Source organism: Eptesicus fuscus, chromosome 4 (assembly GCF_027574615.1).
Source record: "Eptesicus fuscus isolate TK198812 chromosome 4, DD_ASM_mEF_20220401, whole genome shotgun sequence".
Lineage (NCBI taxonomy): Eukaryota > Metazoa > Chordata > Mammalia > Chiroptera > Vespertilionidae > Eptesicus > Eptesicus fuscus.
The window spans coordinates 2,622,965-2,645,207 of NC_072476.1; the positions used below are offsets into that span (position 1 = coordinate 2,622,965).

Genomic DNA, 22,243 nt, shown 5'->3' on the forward strand with positions numbered 1-22,243 from the left:
TATGAGGTACTTAAAGTAGTCCAAGTCATAAAGACAGAAAGTAAATGATAGTTGCCAAGGACTGGGTGAAGAATGGAAAGTTATTGTTTAATGGGAACAGAATTTCAGTTTTAAAGATGAATTATTGGGATGGATGTGATGATGGCTGCAAAAAATGTGAATGTATTTACTACCACTGAACTATACATTTAAAAATGATTAAGACTGTTATTACACTATTTAATTATTTTACTATAATTAAAAAATGAAATCAGATGGATCAAAGGATTGTCAAGAAGATACACACACCCACACACACACATCTATATTTATGAATTTTTTTGGTAGTAGCAAAGATTAGAAGCAGTCTACCCACCAGGGAGTATTTAAATGAATATATATATATATATATATATATATATACATACATACACACACACACACACACACACATATGTATCCATTAACTGGAATACTATACAGCTATCATAAAGAATGTAGATAGCCCTAGTTGGTTTGGCTCAGTGGACAAGAGCGTCGGCCTGTGGACTGAAGGATTCTGGGTTCGATTCCAGTCAGGGGCACATACCTGGGTTTCGGACTTGATCCCCAGTAGGGGACATGCAGGAGGCAGCCAATCAATGATTCTCATCATTCATGTTCCTATCTCTCTCTTCCTCTCCCTTCCTCTCTGAAATCAATGAAAAAACATATATATATATATATATTTTAAAAAAAAGAATGTAGATAGTCAGTGAGCCTAAGCTCTTCCAATCAAGAGCGAGGAACAGATGATGTTCGTCAGGCACAAAAGCATGAGCGTACCGCCTGCTCAGTGTTCACGTGCTCCCAGACCATGTAGTCAGATAAAGATGATTTCAAAGATCCATGGTTCAGTAAAAATGGAAGATGCAGAAGAGTGCTTATAGTATACTTGTTTAAAAATATGGGTCATATAAACATACTAGTAGCCCTGCGCACAAATCCGTGCGCCAGTAGCTCTCTGTGGGGCCTGGCCACTCCACTGCCCAGAAGCCCATCCGTGCCCCAGCCTGGCCAGAGGCCCATCTGCGGCTGGGTGCAGAACACTTGCCTTGTTGCCGGGGCAATGACGCAAGCATTCTCCGTCCCCCCACCCTGGCTGCTCCATGCCCGCTGCCCAGAGGCCTTCTGAGGCTGGGGTGAAGCATTCCACCAGGCCGCTCCCCCCATGTCCCCAAGGACTGGGGGACTCCGGCGGGGCTGAGAGGACTGGGTGCTATCTTTGTGATGGAAGTGACGGTTATTTTGCATATTATCCTCTTATTAGATAGGATTTGTGTACTAATATATACACAGAGTATTTTGGAAGTCTACACAAGAAACCTTGCCGAAACCGGCTTGGCTCAGTGGATAGAGCATCGGCCTGTGGACTCAGGGGTCCCAGGTTCGATTCCGGTCAAGGGCATGTACCTTGGTTGCGGGCACATCCCCAGTAGGGGGTGTGCAAGAGGCAGCTGATCGATGTTTCTAACTCTCTATCCCTCTCTCTTCCTCTCTGTAAAAAATCAATAAAATATATATATAAAAAAAAAGAATTCTAGGGAAATCATTTCCATAATAAATTAAAAAAAAGAAAAAAAAAGAAACCTAACTTGTATAGTTGGTTCTGGGGCGGGGATGGGTTGGGAGATCAGGGAAGACAAGATAACTAAGTTTACACACTCTTGAAGTCAATGCTCATTTAATGTTTGAATATTATAATGTTTCTTTCCTATAACTGAATGAGAAAATGTTTTGAGAATCAACTGGTCAAGTGCTATTAATTCAGTACCCAGTCTGACGCTCCTAAAATAGTGAAAAATTATAGAGTATATAATTTGAAAATGTTTTTCAATCATATAGTAATTTTAACCAACACTTGTCAGTCTGAGCAGAACTGATGCTATTACATAGTCCCAAGGACTTGTGTAAGGAAATGGGGTGTGGAGGGGACTCACTATCAAGCCCTGACCTGAGTGGTTCAGTTGGTTGGGCGTTGGCCCATGCACCGAGGGGTTGCTGGTTTGATTCCCAGCCAGGGCACATGCCCAGTAGGGGATGTGTAGGCAGCAACTCACAGATGTTTCTCTCTCTCTCTCTTCCTGTCTGAAAATAATAAAAAAAATTATCAAATTTCCTAATGATGTTTGTTGGAAGAAAAAAAGTCAACAGTTGGTTACAAGAGTGAAATGGCTTAAGCTTAAATTAATAAGCAATAGACCCATTTGTTCATTTTCATAGGTAGTTTTATTTGGTTTTTAGAAAAATATATACAATTACTAGAACCTTCGTTCTCTTAAATAGTTTTAAATTAAAGTATGCAAGTGCGAGGAGTCATCCATTTCCACAGTTAGAATGATGCCAACACTGTTCAGTAAAGCAGCAGACGGGTTCCTGCAGCCAAGCCCAACCACTGACAGGAGCCGTAGCCATTGGGCAGGTCAGCAGCTCAGACAGCACAGGAGGGGTTTGTCCCCTTTGTTGGAATTTAGGAAGGAAAGAGGTGTGTGCTCGGCTACCCTAACACTGTGCTTCGCGTGAACACACCTGGACGTGGGGTGGAGGCCTTTGGAGCGCAGGCTGACAGGCAAACTTGGGTCAAGCAGAGCTCGCCTTTCTGCAGGGTGCTCAGTGCTTTAGATCTGTTAGGATTACCTGTCACAGTTCGACTGGTAGCAAAGGAAACTCAAAGGTGTGGAGGACTTGTTAATACTGTTCTTTGGATTAGACCCCTACTTCCTCCTGAATGGTCTTCTTCATGAATTCACAGTATCCAACAGTGCTTGGGAACAGTTCAGGTTGGTGGCTGACTTCCACATTGTTGAGAAGTTAAGCCAGGAGGCAGCAGGGATCGCCTTATCACATTTCCTAATGATGTTTGTTGGAAGAAAAAAAGAGTCAACAGTTGGTTACAAGAGTGAAATAGTTTCCCCGGCCCTTTCCCAGTGCAGCAGGCACTGTGCACGTCAGTACATCCTCTGGAAGCTCCAGGACTACCTCTCCAGGAGACAGCTCTGCCCCCACTGCTCTGGGGCTTCTCAAGAATGGCAGCCTAGTCAGTGCCAGCCAGAGGCCAGTTTGTCATGGGAGGGACTTACTGTGGGGCTTAAAGGGAAACGGGTTAGGAAACTGTTATCAGGAGCCATCCTCTTTCCTCACTGTATATATACACTTGCTGAGTAAGCAAAGTAGTGAGCAGCTTCAGGCTTTGGGGTCTACCAACACATGTCTGAGTGGGAGAGGGGTGATGGGAGATAGGAAATGAGCAGGGGAGCTGGAGGCCCCATTAAGGGGAGGGGAGAGAACGATATTTCATTCTCTGCTCATCAATCTCCTGCTTCGTCTTTTGGATGCAGCTGAAGATCTCCTTAAAGAGCGCTTTGTATTCAGGAGGCGGTGTGCTGGTGGGGGAGCCAGCAGGCTCGGGGGCACCAGCGGCGAGGGGGTCCCTGGCAGCTGGGTCCCTGACTGGAGCCCTGGCAGTCTGCACAGCCTTGTGGGACAGTGAGTCCCCCTCCTGCTGCTGGCACTTCTTCAGCAGCTCCTCGTACTTGGCCTTCAGGGCGCTATACTGTGTGTCCACTTCCTGCAGCAGGGACACACCCCTCTGCTTCACAGCCTTGGCCCTCCGGATGCAGGTCTCCTCATGGCCCTTCACGATGTCACCACCGGCCAAGCTGCTGAGCACTGTCTCACTGCTGCTGCGCTTGAGGGGCCTGCGCTGGGCCTCGGGCACCGTCAGCAGCATCTCCTCCAGCAGGCTCTGGCCAGGCTCTTTGAAAGGGACAAATAGGGAGTCGGGCACCAGCTTTTCAACCCCATTCATGAAGGGACGCTCCGACTGCAGCACCCGCCGCATTTCAGTCACCTCAGCCTCCAGCTCCAGCGCCCGGGCCCGGTAGGCGCCAGTGGCCCCCAGCTGCTGCTCCAGCTCATTGTTCTCCTTCAGCACGAGCCCGTACTCCTCCTCCAAGGCCACGCGCCTCTGCCGCTCCAGGCTCAGCTGTGCCTGCAGCGTCCTCACGGCCTTCTTCAAATGCTTGTTTTCTTCTTCGTCGGGGCTTGGCTGATTTGGCAAGGAAGTGATCTTTTCTGCAAACACATGGTCATACACAAAGTGTCTAGGGAAAATATGGAGAGAATATATTAACCAAGTTGACTGAGAATGGTGAGAGGAAGCGTAGTGACTTTTTTCAGCTAAATATTTTGTCAAGACATTTCTTTAGGCACAAAAACTGTTCACTGGGATTTCTGTTTTACTGAAGTTTCAATATTTTTCTTCACTCTAATGTAAAATATAACCCCCAAATTTGTAGTCTATCAGAATGCAGGGACCGAATTTTTGCCCATTCCTCATTAGAGCAGTGGCTAAAAAGAAATTGTGTGAAGTGGGCATGGGCAAATAAAACATATGTGAAAATATAATTTTTGAGACTAACTTTTTTAAACATGAAAAGTGTCCAGAATACCCATTCCCAAAGACCAGTAGTCTATTAGCTTTCAAGGGAACCAGAATGGCCAGTGTTCCTTGGCCTTGGAGAGATTAGACTCTCTGGGGTAGTCTTAAAAATTATTGATGCCTGGGTCCTACCCCCGATTCTGACCTAAATGGTCTGCTGCCTGGACTTGGCTTTTTTCAAAGTTCTCCGTGTGGTTCATAATATGCAGCCACTGCTGCAGTGGTCTTTAACCAGGAGTGCACATCACAATCACCTGGCAGCTTTTTACCCACACCCAGGGGTTCTGAGTTAGGCCTGAGGGAATCACTTGTATTGCAGTTGGAACAACTCAATAGGTGATCTGATGAACCAAGCCACGGGAGAACAACCAAACACAGAACTGGCCTCTCTCCCTGTTCAGAATCCTTGGCAACTTGTAACTGTATTTATCTGTGTGAAGATTTGTTCATCTACCTCTCGTGGGATGGAAAACTCCTTGAAGGAGGGCAGGAACTGTGTCTATTTTACTTGCCACTCTTCATGTCTAGCATAGCACCTGACCACAGCAGGTGCTCAATAAATAGTTTTAAGTAAAAATTCAATCTCATAACTAAATTATAAAGGCATTTCTTTAGGCACAAAAACCATTCATTGGGATTTCTGTTTTACTGAAGTTTCAATTTTCTCCTTCACTCTAATGTAAAATATAACCCCCAAATTTGTAGTCTATCAGAAGTACTGCATTTTATTTTAAACTAAGATTTAGCACATTAATAGCATGGAAATAATGCTCCCAAGACTTTAGAAAATGAATTTCCATGAAATTGCTAATACCCAAGAACTCTATAATTTGCAGTTAGTGGTTTTGTTCAAACCACTGGTGGTCTAACAGCCACGTGACGTTTCTTAAATATATTTTGAATCTACAGGAATGCAGATGGCAACTGTGCGGGATGCTCGCCGTATGCGCGGTGGAGGGTGGGCTCTTACTGGCGTAGGTCATACAGCTCTTTCAGACCCGCGAAGCTGGGGGCCGACTTTTGGCCATGCTTCCCCTGGCTCCTTCTCCCCTGGCCAGACGACTTCAGCTCCTCCACTTGGCTCTGGAGGTGATCGATGTTGGCTTGCAGGCATTCGATTGTTTCCGTCAGACTGTGAGGGACAGACAGAGCCATTGCTGCTTGTCACATGAAATTGAGGGCACAGCAGTGAGGAGATTAGCTGCCAGTCACTCAAACTGGGCTTTCTTAATTGGAAGGGAATGCTCCCTAGTCTCTAGTCCTCATAAAGAATTAAACCTTACCCCATACTAACCCAAACCCACGACAATCATGCTCTATTCTAGTTTATACTAAACTAGAGGCCCGGTGCATGAAATTCGTGCACGGGGGGGGGGGGAGCGCTGTGTGTATTCCTCAGCCCAGCCTGCACCCTCTCCAATCTGGGACCCCTCGAGGGATGTCCGACTGCCCGTTTAGGCCCAATCCAGGTAGGATCGGGCCTAAAAGGGCAGTCGGACATCCCTCTCACAATCCAGGACTGCTGGTTCTCAAATGCTCGCCTGCCTGCCTTCCTGATTGCCCCTAACCGCTTCTGCCTGCCAGCCTGATTGATGCCTAACTGTTCCCCTGCCAGCCTGGTCACCCCTAACTGCCCTCCCCTGAAGGCCTGGTCCCCCTCAAATGCTCTCCCCTGCAGGCCTGGGCCTCCCCCAACTGCCCTTCTTTGCAGGCCCAGTCACCCCCAACTTCCCTCCTCTGCCAGCCTGGCCACCCCTAACTGCCCTCCCCTGCAGGCTTGATCGCCCCCAACTGCCCTCCCTTGCAGGCCTGGTCCCTCCCAACTGCCCTCCCCTGCTGGCCATCTGGTGGCGGCCATCTTGTGTCCCCATGGAGGCAGCCATCTTTGACCATATGGGGGCAGCCATCTTGTGTTGGAGTGATGGTCAATTTGCATATTACTCTTTTATTAGATAGGATAGAGGCCTAGTGCATGGGTGGGGGCCCGCTGGTTTGCCCTGAGGGTGTCCAGGATCAGGGTGGGGGTTCCCTTGGGGTGTGGGGCGGCCTGGGTGAGGGGCCTGTGGTGGTTTGCAGGCCAGCCACGCCCCCCGGCAACCCAAGCAAAGGCCCTGATATCTGGGATTTATCTATCTTCTATAATTGAAACTTTGTAGCCTTGAGCGGAGCCAAGCCTCCTGCTTGCTCCATGGCTGGGGCCATTTTTGTTGGGATTTTTATCTTCTATAATTGAAACTTTGTAGCCTTAAGCAGAGGCCTGGGCCAGCCTGGGCAGGTGGAAAGCTTGGCTTCCTCCATTGCCGGGGAAACCCAAGCCTCCTGCTCTCTCTGTGGCTGCAGCCATATTGGCTGGGTTAATTTGCATACTCGTTCCTGACTGGCTGGTGGGCGTGGCTTGTGGGTGTGGCAGAGGTACAGTCAATTTGCATATTACTCTTTTATTAGATAGGATGACTCCTGCACCCTGGGCTTCCTCAATGAATTTTAGAAAGTTTACCTCAGAATTTTCTGTTGTGAGGCCTTGCTGTCAGCAACAAGCTTTTGATTTGTTTCTTCCAGCTCCCTTGCTGTGACATCTAGCTGCTCATAAACCTTCGCATGCTGCTCATTCATCTGCCGCAGGAGCTCCACCTGCTTGGTCAGGTGCTGGAAGAGAAGGTGGATGCACCCAGTCACACAGTGAACACATGAGACACCTGCTGCCCTCCAGTACCACTGGGGGACATGCAATGCAATTCTGACACAAACTCCCTGGAGTTAGTGACCCCACAGGTTGTGAGGGCTGAGTCTCACAAAACTGCCTGCACTTCAGATGCAAGTCCCATGGCTGCCTGTACTTCCGGTCAACCAGCTAAAATTTGGAGGTTCCCATGACCTCCCCTTAGGTTCAATAATTTGCTACAACAATTCACAGAACTCAAGAAAGCACTTCACATGCATTTACTGGTTTATTTATAAAGGAATCAACTCAGGAACAGCTAAAAAGAAGAGATGACAGAGCAAACTGTGGGGCTGGAGGAGGGTGCAGTGTCCACACCCTCTCCAGACACACAACCCACCCTCCTAGCACCTCGTTTCAGAGTTTCATCAAAGCCTCATTAGAGGTATGTCTGATTAGATCATCACCATGTCGCCATTGGTGCCTGAGTGCAATCTCCCGTCCCTGTCCCCTCCCCCCCAGAGGCTGGAGCTGGGCTGAGAGTTCTAGCCTTTCTCTGGCAACCAGTCTAAATCCTACCAGTCAGACATTCCAAGGGTTTTACGAGCTCTGTGCCAGGAACTGGGGACAAATATATAATTTCTTTAAAAAAATATATTTTTATTTATTTCAGAGAGGAAGGGAGAGGAGGGAGAAACATCAATGATAAGAGAAAATCATTGATTGGCTGCCCCCTGCACGCCCCCTAATGGGGATCAAGCCTGCAACCTGGGCATGTGCCCTGATCGGGAATTGACCTGTGACCTCCTGGTTCATGAGCCACACCAGCCAGGCAATATAATTTCTATTACACCACAATACCACAGGTTTATTTTATGAAAAGAGGAACTTTAAGTCCCAATTAAGCTACCTGTCTTCAGAGGAGGTGAGTCCAGGCCATGCTCTACACACTTAGTTCCCCTAGTGCTTACCAACCTCCTGTGCATCCCTGAGGGCAGTCAAGCCTTACAAAGCACACAACATGCAGAATTCACACTCAGTAGGAAAAATCTCGTGAGAAAAAATGATCTCAAAGAGAAAGAAAAGGCACAGAAAACATGATCATGTTTAAGCAAAAGTTTCATGTTTTGCAGAAATAAGAAAGCCTAAAGTGGAGGATTTCAGGTGATTTTCACTTGGGAAAAAATAATTTTCTTTTTCTCTAAGTAAAACAAAACTGGAGGGGATATGGTGATAATATTGATTTAACCAGAAAGAGATATTTTAGCTCATTATTCAAATACTTATTCTTTTTTTTTTTCAAATACTTGTTATTCTTAATTCTGAGAATGTTATCACCATAATCCTTATTCATGAAAAATTAGTTATTTTGGTGCTGCTAAACTGCTTTCTAAATGGCAAGGATAAGGGGAATAATCATAGTCTAATGCCTCGGCATTCAGTTACTTTGATTTCCTATTCGACTGCACCTGAAGACACAGAAACAGTAAAATTCCAAATGAAATATTTATAGGACTTCTCTGGAAAGAAAAAAGGTAAGTCTGAAGCATTACAATGACCAAATGGCAACAGACCAAATATATTACTTTAAAAACACGTTTCTTGAGGCTTTTTATAGAGCTACTAGAGGCCTGGTGTACGAGATTTGTGCACTGGGGGTGGCGGCGGGGGGGGGGGGGAAGTGGGGAACTCCCTCAGCCCAGCAGTCAGACATCCCTCTCACAGTCCGGGGCTCTTGCAGTCTGGTACCCCTTGCTCCTTACCTCCCGCCTGCAGTGGAGGCAGGAGAGGCTCCTGCCACTGCCGCTGTGCTTGCCAGCCATGAGCCCAGCTTCTGGCTAAGCGGTGCTCCCCCTGTGGGAGCGCACTGACCACCAGGAGGCAGCTCCTATGTTGAGCATCTGCCCCCTGGTGGTCAGTGAGTGTCGTAGCAACAAGTCATTCTGCCGTTAGGTTGATTTGCATATTAGGCTTTTATTATACAGGATACAAGTATTTGCAGAGCTAACCGGCTTTTCAAACAGCAGGATAAATGATATCAATGGGCTCGTTAAACAGCAGTGTAACAGAGCTGGAAGAACACACATGGCCTTTTTTCAAATCTAGTCACATAACTTGGGAGCAATGTGTTGAGAAATCAACTCTCACAATTTCAACTTTCTCATCTAAACTCTTGGGGCCAAAAGTGTTTTTGGAAAATTCTTTAAAATTTTGAAAGACAACATGGCACATGCCACACACACTTTATAATACCCCCAGTGAGGTCTGGGTAACACTCTGTAATCAAGCACTAATATTTCTGTATCAACAAGTATGGTAAGGAGCATAAATAGTCTCAGTTCAAGGTTTGCTGCCAAAAAAAAATTGCTGCAAACTTGAGGAAAAAATCTTGTTTGATAACCCTTCTGGGTTCAGAATTGTACCAGAGAGGTTGAAGGGCGGTTCACACCTACTTGTAGGTGCTAATGAAAGGGGGTAAGCAGCACAGGGCATCATCCCCGTCGAGTCTGTGCCTACCCTTTGCTTCTAGCCCCACTGGCTCTCCTGGTCCCTGGGACCCTGACCGTGGAGTCTCTTGGGAGAAGCCTTTCAGAACTGCCGGGGGGCCCTGAATCTTGTCCTCTGGCTAGCAATGTCACAGCAGATTCCTGTCACTGACAGGAATGTGTTCAATCTCTTGGAGGAATACTGGAGTAAAAAAAGGTTTAGAATCACAGGAAAATATATAATAGTTGCAGAAAAATTTCAAGTTACTTTATACCAAGTATTAAGTCTCAAGTACTCTTTGGGACCAATCCACAACTTAAAAGAAGGCTAATGCATGGACCAGACACTAAATACTAATTTACAACAGGAACTGTTCCTGCCAGTGACGGAAATACTCCTGTCTTCTGCAGGACACAGCTACTCCATAGAGGGCAGGTGAGAAGCCAATTCCCACAGAAGCCTTTGGGTGGGCAAAGGCTCCGAGTAGAGACGGCCTAATGGGAGACAGTGGGCTAGTGGCTACGAGCACAGGCTTTAGGATCAGAATGTGGTGTGAGGTCCCACTTTGCCTGGATGACTTTCAACGAGTAAATGAATTTTTCTAAGGTGAGATCACCTTATCATCTACCTCAAAAAGGTGCTACAGCTGTAAAGGGTTCAACATGGTATCCGGCATATGAAAAAACTGTTCAATAAGAGGCAGCTATTGTCATCTTTATGTAGTTCCAGGTTTCAAACTTTACATGTGCCAAGATTCATCTGGAGGATTACTGAAATATAGAAACCTGGGCCCTTTCCCCTAGAATTCTCATTCAGCGAGACTGAAGTAAAGCCAGAATTCTGCATTTTTAGCAAAAACCCAGGTGATGTCAGTACAAGTGGTTCATGGATCACAATTATTAGAGAAATATTGATTTTGGATGTAGAAAATCCTGGAAGCTTCCCCTCCCCCAATGTCCTTTTCTTGGATCTGGGAGATAGAAGCATTCACTTGGATAAATAATAATGAAAAAAAATTTTTTTAAATATATTTTTATTGATTTCAGAGGTGGGAAGAGAGAGATAGAAACATTAATGATGAGGATCATTGGTTGGCTGCCTCCTGCACACCCCCTACTGGGGATTGAACCTGCAACTCGGGCATATGCTCTTGACTGGAATTGAACCCAGGACCCTTCAGTCTGCAGGCTGATGCTCTATCCACTGAGCCAAACCGACTAGGGCTAAAAAATACTTTAATTGATTGACTTGAAAGAAAAACATTGATTTGTTGTTCCACTTATTTATGCATTTATTGGGTGTTTCTTGCATATGCCCTGACTGGGGATCCAATACACCTTGGTGTATCAGATGATGCTCTAACCCAGTGGTCGGCAAACTCATTAGTCAACAGAGCCAAATATCAACAGTACAACGATTGAAATTTCTTTAGAGAGCCAAATTTGTTAAACTTAAACTACTTCTAATGCCACTTCTTCAAAATAGATTCGTCCAGGCCATGGTATTTTGTGGAAGAGCCACACTCAAGGGGCCAAAGAGCCGCATGTGGCTCCCGAGCCATGGTTTGCCGACCACTGCTCTAACCTACCGGGTTATTTAGCCAGGGCAACAATTCTGAAGCTTAACCTAACCATTTCCCTTCTGAGAACTTAGTTTAGTTGCAGTTAGTCATTAAGATTAGGCTACAGCCCAGCAGTGGCTCAGTAGTTGAGTGTCGACACATGTACCAGGAGATCATGGTTCAATTACCAGTCAGGGCACATGCCCAGGTTGCAGGCTTGATCCCCAGTGTTGGGTGTGCCGATCAATGATTGTCTCTCATCACTGATGTTTCTATCTTTCTCTCCCTCTCCCTTCCTCTCTGAGATCAATAAAAACATATTTTTAGAAAAGATTAGGCTATATATTAACTGTATACAGTAGCATTCTCTACCATGTTATATTTTGATGTTTTTAGAATCATAATCCTCTGAAATTACATACCACTTACCTTAACCTCGAGTGCTTCTTCCTAAATTCTCAGCCCACCCAAATATTGAGTCTTTACAGACGGCTAATCTTATCTACTACGTTATTAAACTTTCTATTATGGATAATTTCAAACATACGTAAATGCAGAGAAAATGGTTTAATGAACCTCCATCTACCCACCATCCAGTTTCAACAATTATCAAAACAGTCACTCTTGTTTCATCGCTTTCATATTTCTCATCTTCAATCATTTTAAAGCAAACCTAAGACATCTAATTCAAGTATACATATCTATATATTTCTAAGATACACTTTTAATTTAACCACAATTCTAATCATACCTAAAAACTATAATAATTCCTTTATATCATCTCTCATGTTTCAGTGTTAATACTTCCCCAACTGTCTCTTAAATGTTTTTTCCAGTTTCATCTGTTAGCTATTGTCTTCCTTATTTCACACTCAGCAGGTACATTTACCCTAAAATTTTGGAGCTGCCTAACTCATGGTTCCTTGTCCTTTAAAACCCTTTGCACTCGCTTGCTTTTTTCTTTTTCTTTTTTTTAAATATATTTTATTGATTTTTTACAGAGAGGAAGAGAGAGGGATAGAGAGTTAGAAACATCGATGAGAGAGAAATATCGATCTGCTGCCTCTTGCACACCCCCTACTGGGGATGTGCCCGCAACCAAGATACATGCCCTTGACCGGAATCGAACCTGGAACCTTTCAGTTCGCAGGCTGACGCTCTATCCACTGAGCCAAACCGGTTTCGGCTCGCTTGCTTTTTTCGATTCCTTTATTCTACTGCTAACCATGTCGTCACACTCGACATCCGAGTGCAAAGGGTTAAGACCTTTACCCTACTCTCCGTTCACCTGCTGGCTCTTTCTTTTTTTTTTTTTTTTTTAATAGATTTTATTGATTTTTTACAGAGAGGAAGAGAGAGGGATAGAGAGTCAGAAACATTGATGAGAGAGAATCATCAATCAGCTGCCTCTTGCACACCCCCCACCAGCGATGTGCCCGCAACCAAGGTACATGCCCTTGACCGGAACCGAACCCGGGATCCTTGAGTCCGCAGGCCGACGCTCCATCCACTGAGCCAAACCGGTTTCGGCTCGCTTGCTTTTTTCGATTCCTTTATTCTACTGCTAACCATGTCGTCACACTCGACATCCGAGTGCAAAGGGTTAAGACCTTTACCCTACTCTCCGTTCACCTGCTGGCTCTTTCTAATCCAGCAGTTAACCTGGAGTTCATGGATAAAATTGAGAGGGTCTTGTAAACTTGGATGTGGGGAAAGTTACACCTTCATCTTCACTAACTTCTAAATGAAATTTAGCATTTCCTTCAATTATGAATGGTGGCATTCACCACCAATAGGAATCTAGGAATTCACCAATAGAAACAATGATATTTTCATATCTCACTAATCGTTGCAGCAGAAATCTTGATTTACTGGTTACACTTATCACTATTTGAAATTACAGTTTTTAGACTGCCATTAATGTATTCATAAAGACACACCTATTACTAATCACACATCCCTTTTTGCCAGCATTTTGACAGTCATTCAAGAATAGATTCCTGGTACAATTCTTTGTATGGTGTGTATTCTGAGGGGAACATACAGGCCTCAGCAGACGTCCAAAGGGATGCATGACACAAAAGTAGTCAAGAGCCCCAGTTACCCTTCAGGCCTTTCTCTAAAGCCTCTTCAGACTACTTCTCCCAAGGCACCCTAGTCATTTCCCTCAAAACACTGAACACCATAATAAGTCACTGAACTGTTTACTTAGTAATGTCATATATATTTTTAAGTATATATTTTTATTGATTCCAGAGAGGGAGAGAGAGAGATAGAAACATCAATGAGAGAGAGAATCATTGCACTACCCCCTCCCCATCGGGGATCGAGCCTGCAATCTGGACATGTACCCTTGACAGGAATCGAACCCAGGACCCTTCAGTCCGCAGGCCAACGCTCTATCCACTGAGCCAAACTGGCTAAGGTCTTTCTTCCTTTCTTCCTTTAATGTTTTTATTGATTTGAGAGAGAAAGGGAGAGCGATAGAGAGAAACATCAATTGGCTACTTCCTGCATGCCCCCGACTGGGGGGATCGGGTCTGCAACCCAGGCATGTGCCCTGACGGGAATCCAACTGATGACCTCTTGGTTCATACATAGGTCGACACTCGACCACTGAGGCATACCAGCCGAGCAATGTCATTGTCTTTCTAAACCTCCCCTTATATATGTGGCCCATTTAGCACAATTTCTGACACACAGTAGAGACCTAAAAAATACTGGCTGAATGGCCATTTCTAGACCTCGCTTCACAATAGCAGGTCATGCTTTGTACAACTCAGACTGTGACATGTCCAGAGGCTTAAAGGTTTTGAGAAGGACTTTGGTTATAGCCCTCTTAGAAAAAGACTCTATTAGCCACTAATTCTCTGCCCTCTTGTTGCATTTTCAGATTATTTCCACATATTTATGCCCACAGCACACATATGCCTCAGTAATCTGAAGGAGAGTCATTTACAATCCCTACCAGCCATTATGTGAGTTCCAAGTTGTTGCCCCTTTTTCAAGATGCTCAAATTAGTTATGGCCAATGTAAAGGAAACACGTCAATATGCAACTAAGCACAAAGAGGCTATTTGAAAAACGACAGTAAGACCTCCTCGTTTGATATGTATGTGATAGCACTGGCTGGGGAGCTCAGTTGGTTGGAGCATTGTCCTGATACACCAAGGTTGCTAGATCGATCCCCGATCAGGGCACATACAAGAATTAACCAATGAATACATAAATAAGTGGGACAACAAACTGATGTTTCTCTCTCTCTCTCTCAAATCAATCATTTTTTTTTTTTGTTTTTTTTGTTAAAGCCTGTGATAAAAACAAAATGAAACCACTTAGGAAGACCTTGTGATACTTTGCTCTTACAGAACTTGGCTTTAAAGATAATCCAAAAAATGGCAGGGAGCTTGTTTTCACGTGGTCGGAGTTTAATCTTATTAAAACTAAGCAGAAAACCCTTCACTTCTCCAAGAATCTGTGATTGGTTACCTAGCAAATGAGTCCAAATTGGTCAGCAACTTAAAAGAGAAATTATTAGATCTCTCAGCAAATACTGACTTAAGGCCAGAGAATCAGAAGTCTACACAGTCAGATGCTGCTTTAAGGCTTGCTTTCTGAAACTTCAAATGAGCACTTGTCATTTTTTCTGAATGTAGAAGGAAACGGATTAGTTCATTTCCTACCCTTAAAGGAACACAGATATGCTTCTAATGTTCTGGTTTTCTCAATTCAGAATCTTTGATACACAGTTTCAAATGAATCTGACTGGATCCTAAAATTCAAGTGCCAAAAAGAGTTCATGTACAAAAGTATTTGCTGTATTAAACAGGGGAAAGGGAGACATTTAGGCAAACAGTGGGAGAACATGGGGGTAGCAAAAATGTCAACTTACAGGCAAGATTATCAAAGTTTAAGTGCAGTGAGTTATCTCACATGTCTTAAAATTTGTACAGAAGGTCACCTCAACTATTAGCACAAGGTTCAGGTTATGCACAAAAGCTACAAAATAGGCCACCTTCACAAATGAGGCAAATGTATGAAAAAGGAAGGCCTACAGGATTATATTAACTACTAGAGGTCCGGTGCATGAAATTCATGCATGGGGGGTGGGGTTTGGCCCTCAGCCCAGCCTGCACCCTCTTCAATCTGGGACCCCTCAAGGGACATCCCTCTCACAATCCATGACTGCTGGATCCTAACTGCCTGCCTTCCTGATTGCCCCTAACCGCTTCTGCCTGCCAGCCTGATCACCCCTAACCACTCCACTGACAGCCTGATTGATGCCTAACTGCTCCCCTGCCAGCCTGATTGCCCCTAACTGCCATCCCCTGCAGGCCTGGTCACCCCTAACTGCCCTCCCTTGAAGGCCTGGTCACCTCTAACTGCCCTCCCCTGCAGGACTGGTCCCTCCCAACTGCCCTTCCCTGCAGGCCCGGTTGCCCCCAACTTCCCTCCTCTTCTGGACTGGTCCCTCCCTAACTGTCCTCTACTGCAGGCTTGATCACCCCCAACTGCCCTCCCTTGCTGGCCTGATGGCCCACAACTGCCCTCCCTTGCAGACCTGGTCCCTCCCAACTGCCCTCCCTTGCTGGCCATCTTGTCATGGCCATTTTGTGTCCACATGGGGGCAGCCATCTTTGTCCACATGGGGGAAGCCATCTTGTGTGTTGGAGTGATGGCCAATTTGCATATTACCCTTTTATTAGATAGGATGGAGGCCTGGTGCACGGGTGGGGGCCAGCTGGTTTGACCTGAATGGTGTCCCGGATCAGGGTGGGGTTTCCCTTCGGGCGTGGGGCGGCCTGGGCGAGGGGCCTGGGTGGTTTGCAGGCTGGCCACGCCCCCCGGTGACCCAAGCAGAGGCCCTGGTATCTGGGGTTTATTTATCTTCTATAATTGAAACTTTGTAGCTGAGGCCAAGGCAGGCCAGGGCTATGGGAGCTTGGCTTCCTCCATTGCCAGGGAAACCCAAGCCTCCTGCTTGCTGCAGCTCCATGGCTGCAGCCATCTTGGTTGGGTTAATTTGCATACTCACTCCTGATTGGCTAGTAGGCGTGGCTTGTGGGTGTAGCGGAGGTACGGTCAATTTGCATATTATCCTTTTATTAGATAGGATTTGCAATTGTAGAACCGAGCTAGAATCCAGGAAAACACAGACACAAGATATGGGAAGCACGGGGCTTGGTTAGAATGTCCGTAAGGAGGATTCTCTGAAAGGTCAGGGGCTCCTAGGGGACCTTGCCGAAGGCAGCAGACCTTGCCTTGACTTTTTAAAAAAAATATATATTTTATTGATTTTTTACAAAGAGGAAGGGAGAGAGAGTTAGAAACATCCGTCAGCTGCCTCCTGCACACCCCCTACTGGGGATGTGCCCACAACCAAGGTACATGCCCTTGACCGGAATCGAACCCGGGACCCTTGAGTCCACAGGCCGACGCTCTATCCACTGAGCCAAACCGGTCAGGGCACCTGCCTTGACTTTTCCAAACAAGTCTGAGCCTTGGGTGTTTTACTGGAATCTTTATGTTTAGACTTCAAAATGTCCTTGTTTTAAAGACACGATATGTGTTTTCTCAAGGATACTTACCCTGCTAATAGTATCTAGAGGTTAATTTTAGTTTAAGCTGTTGTTACAATAAAAGCCTAAGGAGGCAGGTGAATGGGGCTAAGGAGACACGTGAATGGGACTGTTTGGTTCCTATAACCAAGCAGTCCCTTAGCCCTCTCTTTCACAGAAACATGTGTCAGGGTAATCCATTCATTCGTCACTCATGGTCTACTGGTCAGTCCCAGCAACAACCCAAACTAAAAATGCCTAAGGAATGGAATGGAAATTTGGCTTTTATGCAATGTTGGGATTATTCTTATATTAAGACTTAAGCCCAAATCCTCTTAATTTAGTATCAAAATGAGTTTCCAAAATACTGAAGAAATTTCCTATTACCTTTGAAAAACCTTTTTACCCTGATTAAAATATTATTATTTAGCCTGTAGGAAATTTAAAGGGGGGGGGGAGGGAAGCATGAATGTGAAAATAAAAACCACACCTAATCTCACTTTTGAAAGTGAGAGAGTAAAACATACAGTAAAATATTGATACCTTTAGTAAAGGAAGCACAAAATACTTTAAAATTTCCAAAGACATGAGCTCTTAAAAGGATACCTTGAAAGACCAGACTACTTTGTTCTTTTCTTTTACCCTTTTATTTTTTTTTAACCCTTTGCACTCGCTTGCTTTTTTCTCGATTCCTTTATTCTAATGCTACCGTGTTGAGTCACACTCGACATCCGAGTGCAAAGGGTTAAGATTTGATTTCTATTTTTTGTTTCATTAATCCTCACCTGAGGATATTTTTCCCCCCATTGATCTTTAGGGAGAGTGGGAGAGAGGGAAAGAAAGAGAAACATCAATGTGAGAGAAACACAATGATTGGCTGCCTCCTGCACCAGCCCTGACCAGGGCCAGGGCCTGGGCCGAGGAGCCTGCAACCAAGGTATGTGCCCTTAAACCAGAATCGAACTTGGAACCCTCTGGTCCACAGGCCGATGCTCTTATCCACTGAGCAAAACTGGCTATGGCTACCCTTTGTTGTTTTTTAAAATTTATTTATTTTTCAATTTCAGTTTACTTTCAATATTATTTTATATTAATTTCAGGTGTACAGCATAGTGGTTAAGACAATCATATACTTTACAAAGTGTTCCCCCAATATTTCCAGTACCCACCTGGCACCATACAGTTATCACAATATTATTAACTGTATTCCCTATGCTGTACTTTACATCCCCATGACTATTCTGCAACTACCAATTTGCACTTCTTACCCTTCACCTTCTTCACACCAATCCCTCTTCCCCTCTGGCAACCATCAGTCTGTTCTCTGTATCTATGAGTCTGTTTCAGTTTTGTTTCTTCATTTATTTTGTTCTTTATTTTATTTATTTTCTTAAATTTAATAAGTCTTTATTGTTCAGATTACAATTGTTCCTCTTTTTTCCCCCCATAGCTCCCCTCCACCCGGTTCCCACCCCCACCTCTGCCCTTACTTCCCCCACACTGTCCTCATCCATAGGTGTACGATTTTTGTCCAGTCTCTTCCTGCACCCCTACACCCCTTCCCCCCCCCGAGAATTGTCAGTCCACTCCCTTTCTATGCCCCTGATTCTATTATATTCACTAGTTTATTCTGTTCATCAGATTTTTTTATTCACTTGATTTTTAGATTCACTTGTTGATAGATATATATTTGTTGTTCATAATTTTTATCTTTATCTTTTTCTTCTTCTCCCTCTTCTTAAAGAATACCTTTCAGTATTTCATATAATACTGGTTTGGTGTTGATGAACTCCTTTAGCGTTTTCTTATCTGTGAAGCTCTTTATCTGACCTTCAATTCTGAATGATAGCTTTGCTGGGTAGAGTAATCTTGGTTGTAGGTTCTTGCTATTCATCACTTTGAATATTTCTTGCCACTCCCATCTGGCCTGCATAGTTTCTGTTGAGAAATCAGCTGACAATCATATGGGTGCTCCCTTGTAGGTAACTAACTGTTTTTCTCTTGCTGCTTTTAATATTCTCTGTCTTCTGCTCTTGGCATTTTAATTATGTCTTGGTGTGGTCCTCTTTGGATTCCTTTTGTTTGGGGTTCTCTGCGCTTCCTGGACTTGTAAGTCTATTTCTTTCACCAGGTGGGGGAAGTTTTCAGTCATTATTTCTTCAAATAGGTTTTCAGTATCTTGCTCTCTCTCTTCTTCTGGCACCCCCATAATTCTGATGTTGGTGTGCTTGAAGTTGTGCCAGAGGCTCCTTACACTATCTTCATATTTTTGAATTCATTTTTCTTTTTGCTTCTCTGGTTGAGGGTTTTTTGCTTCTTTGTATTTCAAAACTTTGATTCTTACGATCCTCTAGTCTGCTGTTAGATCTCTGTATAATATTTTTTATTTCAGTCAGTGTATGCTTAATTTCTAGTTGGTCCTTTTTCATATTGTCAAGGGTCTCGCTAAATTTATCAGCCTTTTCTAGAAAATTCTTGACAAACCTTATAACCATGGTTTTGAACTCTATATCCAGTCGTTTGCTTTCCTCCATTTCTTTCATTTGTGATCTGTTTCTTTGTCTCCGCATTTTCGCTGCTTCCCTGAGTTGATAGAGTGGCTTTGTGTGCTAGGTGTCCTATAGGGCCCAGTGGCTCAGCCTCCCCAGTTACCTGAGGTGGACACTTTTGGTGCACCCCTTTGTGGGCTGTGTGCACAGTCTTTTTGTAGTTAAGCCTTGATTGTTGTTGGTATCACTGGGAGGAATTGACCTCCAGGCCAATTGGCTGTGAGGATCAGCTGTGTCTACACTGGGAGAACTGTGCTGGAGACACCCTTATGAGGCAAGACTTGCAAAAGCCTCTGTGCTCAGCTTGGATGGGGCGGAGTCTCAGGGCGGAGCAGATAGCATTGTTTTCCCGTCAGCCCTGCCCTATGAGGCCCCTGTGTCTCAGTGTCCCATGGTAATCGCTGCAAGCACCTCTAAAAGACGCCCTCGAGTTCCACCGCTGCCAGACAGTCCAGTTTCTCCCCGAATGAGTCTGGTCCCCAGAGTCTTGCCTGGAACTGGAGTTCAGAACAGTTTCCCAACCACATACTCAGTTGCCCGCCCTCTCTGCGCGTGTGCCTCGGTACCTCTGCCTTCCGCAGTTCCTCTGAGTCTCAGTGTGCTTTTCTCTTTCCTGACAGTCCAGTTTCACCCCATGAGTCTGGGTCCCCAGAGTCTTGCCCGGAACTGGAGTTCAGTGCAATTAGGAGCTTTTGTCTCCCTCCCGCTTGAGAAAGCCAGCCGTGCACTCAGTTGCCAGTCCTCTCCACGCGCGCTTTTCAGTACCTCTGCCTCCTGCAGCTCCTCTGAGTCTCAGTGTGCTTTTCTCTTTCCTTCTAGTTGTAGAATTTCCATTCAGCCAGCCTTCCTGTGGTTCTGGATGATGTCCATTTTGTCTTTTAGTTGTAGTTTTGAAATTGTGCGAGGCAGCAGTTTAAGTGTTTACCTATGCTGCCATCTTGGTTTCTCCTATTTTGTTCTTTAGATTCCACATGTGAGATTATATGGTATTTCTCTCTCTCTGACTGGCTTATTTCACTTAGCATAATACCCTGTAGGCCCATCCATGCTGTCCCAAATAGTAAGATTTCATTCTTTTTTATAGGCCAGATTACTCTGAGTGGGAGGGACAACTCCTGTGGGGATAATGAAGGTTCCAAGAAGAGAAGCAACACAAATAAAAGGCTGTGGAGGCTGCTTCTATGATTCTAGGCACTTGAAGAGAATCTGATTTTGTCTGAGGGTGTCAGATCTCATTACTCTCCAAAGCTTCTTTCCTCTTTCTCATCTGGGGAAAAATTTGTTCTGAATTCTTGAAAAATTAGCTGCTCAGATTAACACTGAATGAAAAGTGACAAAGGCTAGAGGTGTCTCTGAAGTCAATCATTACTTTCAACAATTTAATCTTTTTACATTAAAAATGATGCCCAACATAATATTGATCAATTTTTATAAGGATTGTTTGAAACCCTCTGACAGTTTTTGAAAGCCAACTTGTAGTTAGTTCTATTTAGAAATGCCCTTTGACAGTTTCCTAGTTGTCTGTTTCCATAACGAGTCATAGTTTGGGGAGTTTTATGTTAGTATTTTTCACCAGTCACCTAGTATTTGCACTATTCTTTTTTTTCCCCCCAGCTGTGACTTCAGACAGGATCCAAAGAGGAGTTTTACCATCTCTTCTCTGGGTTTTACGGAGACTTAATTTACCCTTCTGTGTTAGCCTCTTAAGGCACTGCCGTCAACCTTAAAAGGGCATAGTAAATGGGTGGCACTATTCTTTTTTTGTTGTTAATCCTCACACGAGGATGTTTTTCCTTTGATTTTCTTTTTTTTTTAGAGAGTGGAAGAGAGATGGAGAGATAGAAACATTGATGTGAGAGAGGCACATTGATTGCTTGCCTCCTGCATGCACTCCGACTAGGGCCAGGGAACCTGCAACCACGGTAAGTGCCCTTGACCAGAATTGAACCCAGGACCCTTCAGTCCACTGGCCAACGCTCAATCCACTCAGCCAAACCTGTTAAGGCTGCACTATTCTTCATTCACCATGAGTAGTGTGTCAAGGACCATTTTTCTTAACTGTCTCATTTAAAATTTCTCTGGGTTGGTGGGATAAGAACTGACTCTGATTTTCGACTACATATTTTTCTAAATTTAAAAATAATCATGTATTACTTTTCTAATTAAGAAAACTCCCAATAAACATTCTGAAAAGTTAGTTTAAAACTTGTACAAGTGATTCCATTAATGTAAAGTTCAAAAACAGGCTAACCTAATCTAGGGTGTTAGAATGCTGGTTAGTGGGCATGGTGACTGGAAGAGCTGATAAAATTCCCATTTCTTATCTGGGTGTTGGTTTCAGGGTATGTTTACTTTATAAAAATTCACTGAACTATATACTAAGGATTTATGCTTTTTCTTCTGTATGTATCCTATCTAATAAAGAGGGAATATGCTAATTAACCCTCATACCATTGCAAAGATGGAGACACCCACAGCCAATAAGGAGGGAATATGCTAATTGCTGCCTCGCCTTCAAAGATGGCGGCACCCACAGCTACAAGATGGTGGCGCCCACTCCTCTCAGCCCTGCCAGGGCGGCAGGAGCGCGGCTGCTCCGTGCGCCTGCCTCTGGAGTCCCCCAGTCCACTGAGCCCAGGGCTGGCCCGAGGCACAGGTAACCAGGGCCGGCCGAGGCTTGCGCTGCCGGCGGTGGCAAAAGCAGAGGTGTGATGGGGTGTCGCCTTCCCCTGATCGCCAGGTCACCTCCTGCCCCTGAGGGCTCCCAGACTGTGAGAGAAGGCAGGCCGGGCTGAGGGATTCCCCCTCCAGTTCATGAATTTTCATGCACCGGGCCTCTAGTATTTCAATAAAAGAATTTACTTAGAAAAAAACAACTGACATAAGATTTGAATTAAGAAAACAGCCCTTATAAAATTTAGGGGCTCCCAAAGGTTGTAGTGATAAGAGACACATAATACAAGGGCCATC

General features: G+C 44.7%; 1 protein-coding gene and 1 non-coding gene across 2 annotated transcripts in view; both read right to left on the reverse strand.

Moving 5' to 3' along the window:
* Nucleotides 1–2,230: 2,230 nt before the first annotated feature.
* Nucleotides 2,231–22,243, reverse strand: part of CDR2 (cerebellar degeneration related protein 2) — a 39,024-nt gene continuing 19,011 nt past the window's right edge. Inside the window, exons 3-5 of the mRNA XM_054714413.1 lie at nucleotides 6,957–7,105; nucleotides 5,430–5,591; nucleotides 2,231–4,121 (exon numbers count right to left, since the gene is read on the reverse strand). Of these exons, the coding sequence (XP_054570388.1) occupies nucleotides 3,287–4,121; nucleotides 5,430–5,591; nucleotides 6,957–7,105 (1,146 nt within the window). The 3' untranslated portion in view covers nucleotides 2,231–3,286. The remainder of the gene's footprint in view (nucleotides 4,122–5,429; nucleotides 5,592–6,956; nucleotides 7,106–22,243) is intronic.
* LOC129148903 (small nucleolar RNA SNORA26) lies at nucleotides 20,886–21,008 on the reverse strand. The gene has a single exon (XR_008555934.1). It is a non-coding gene; the product is annotated as a small nucleolar RNA SNORA26 (small nucleolar RNA).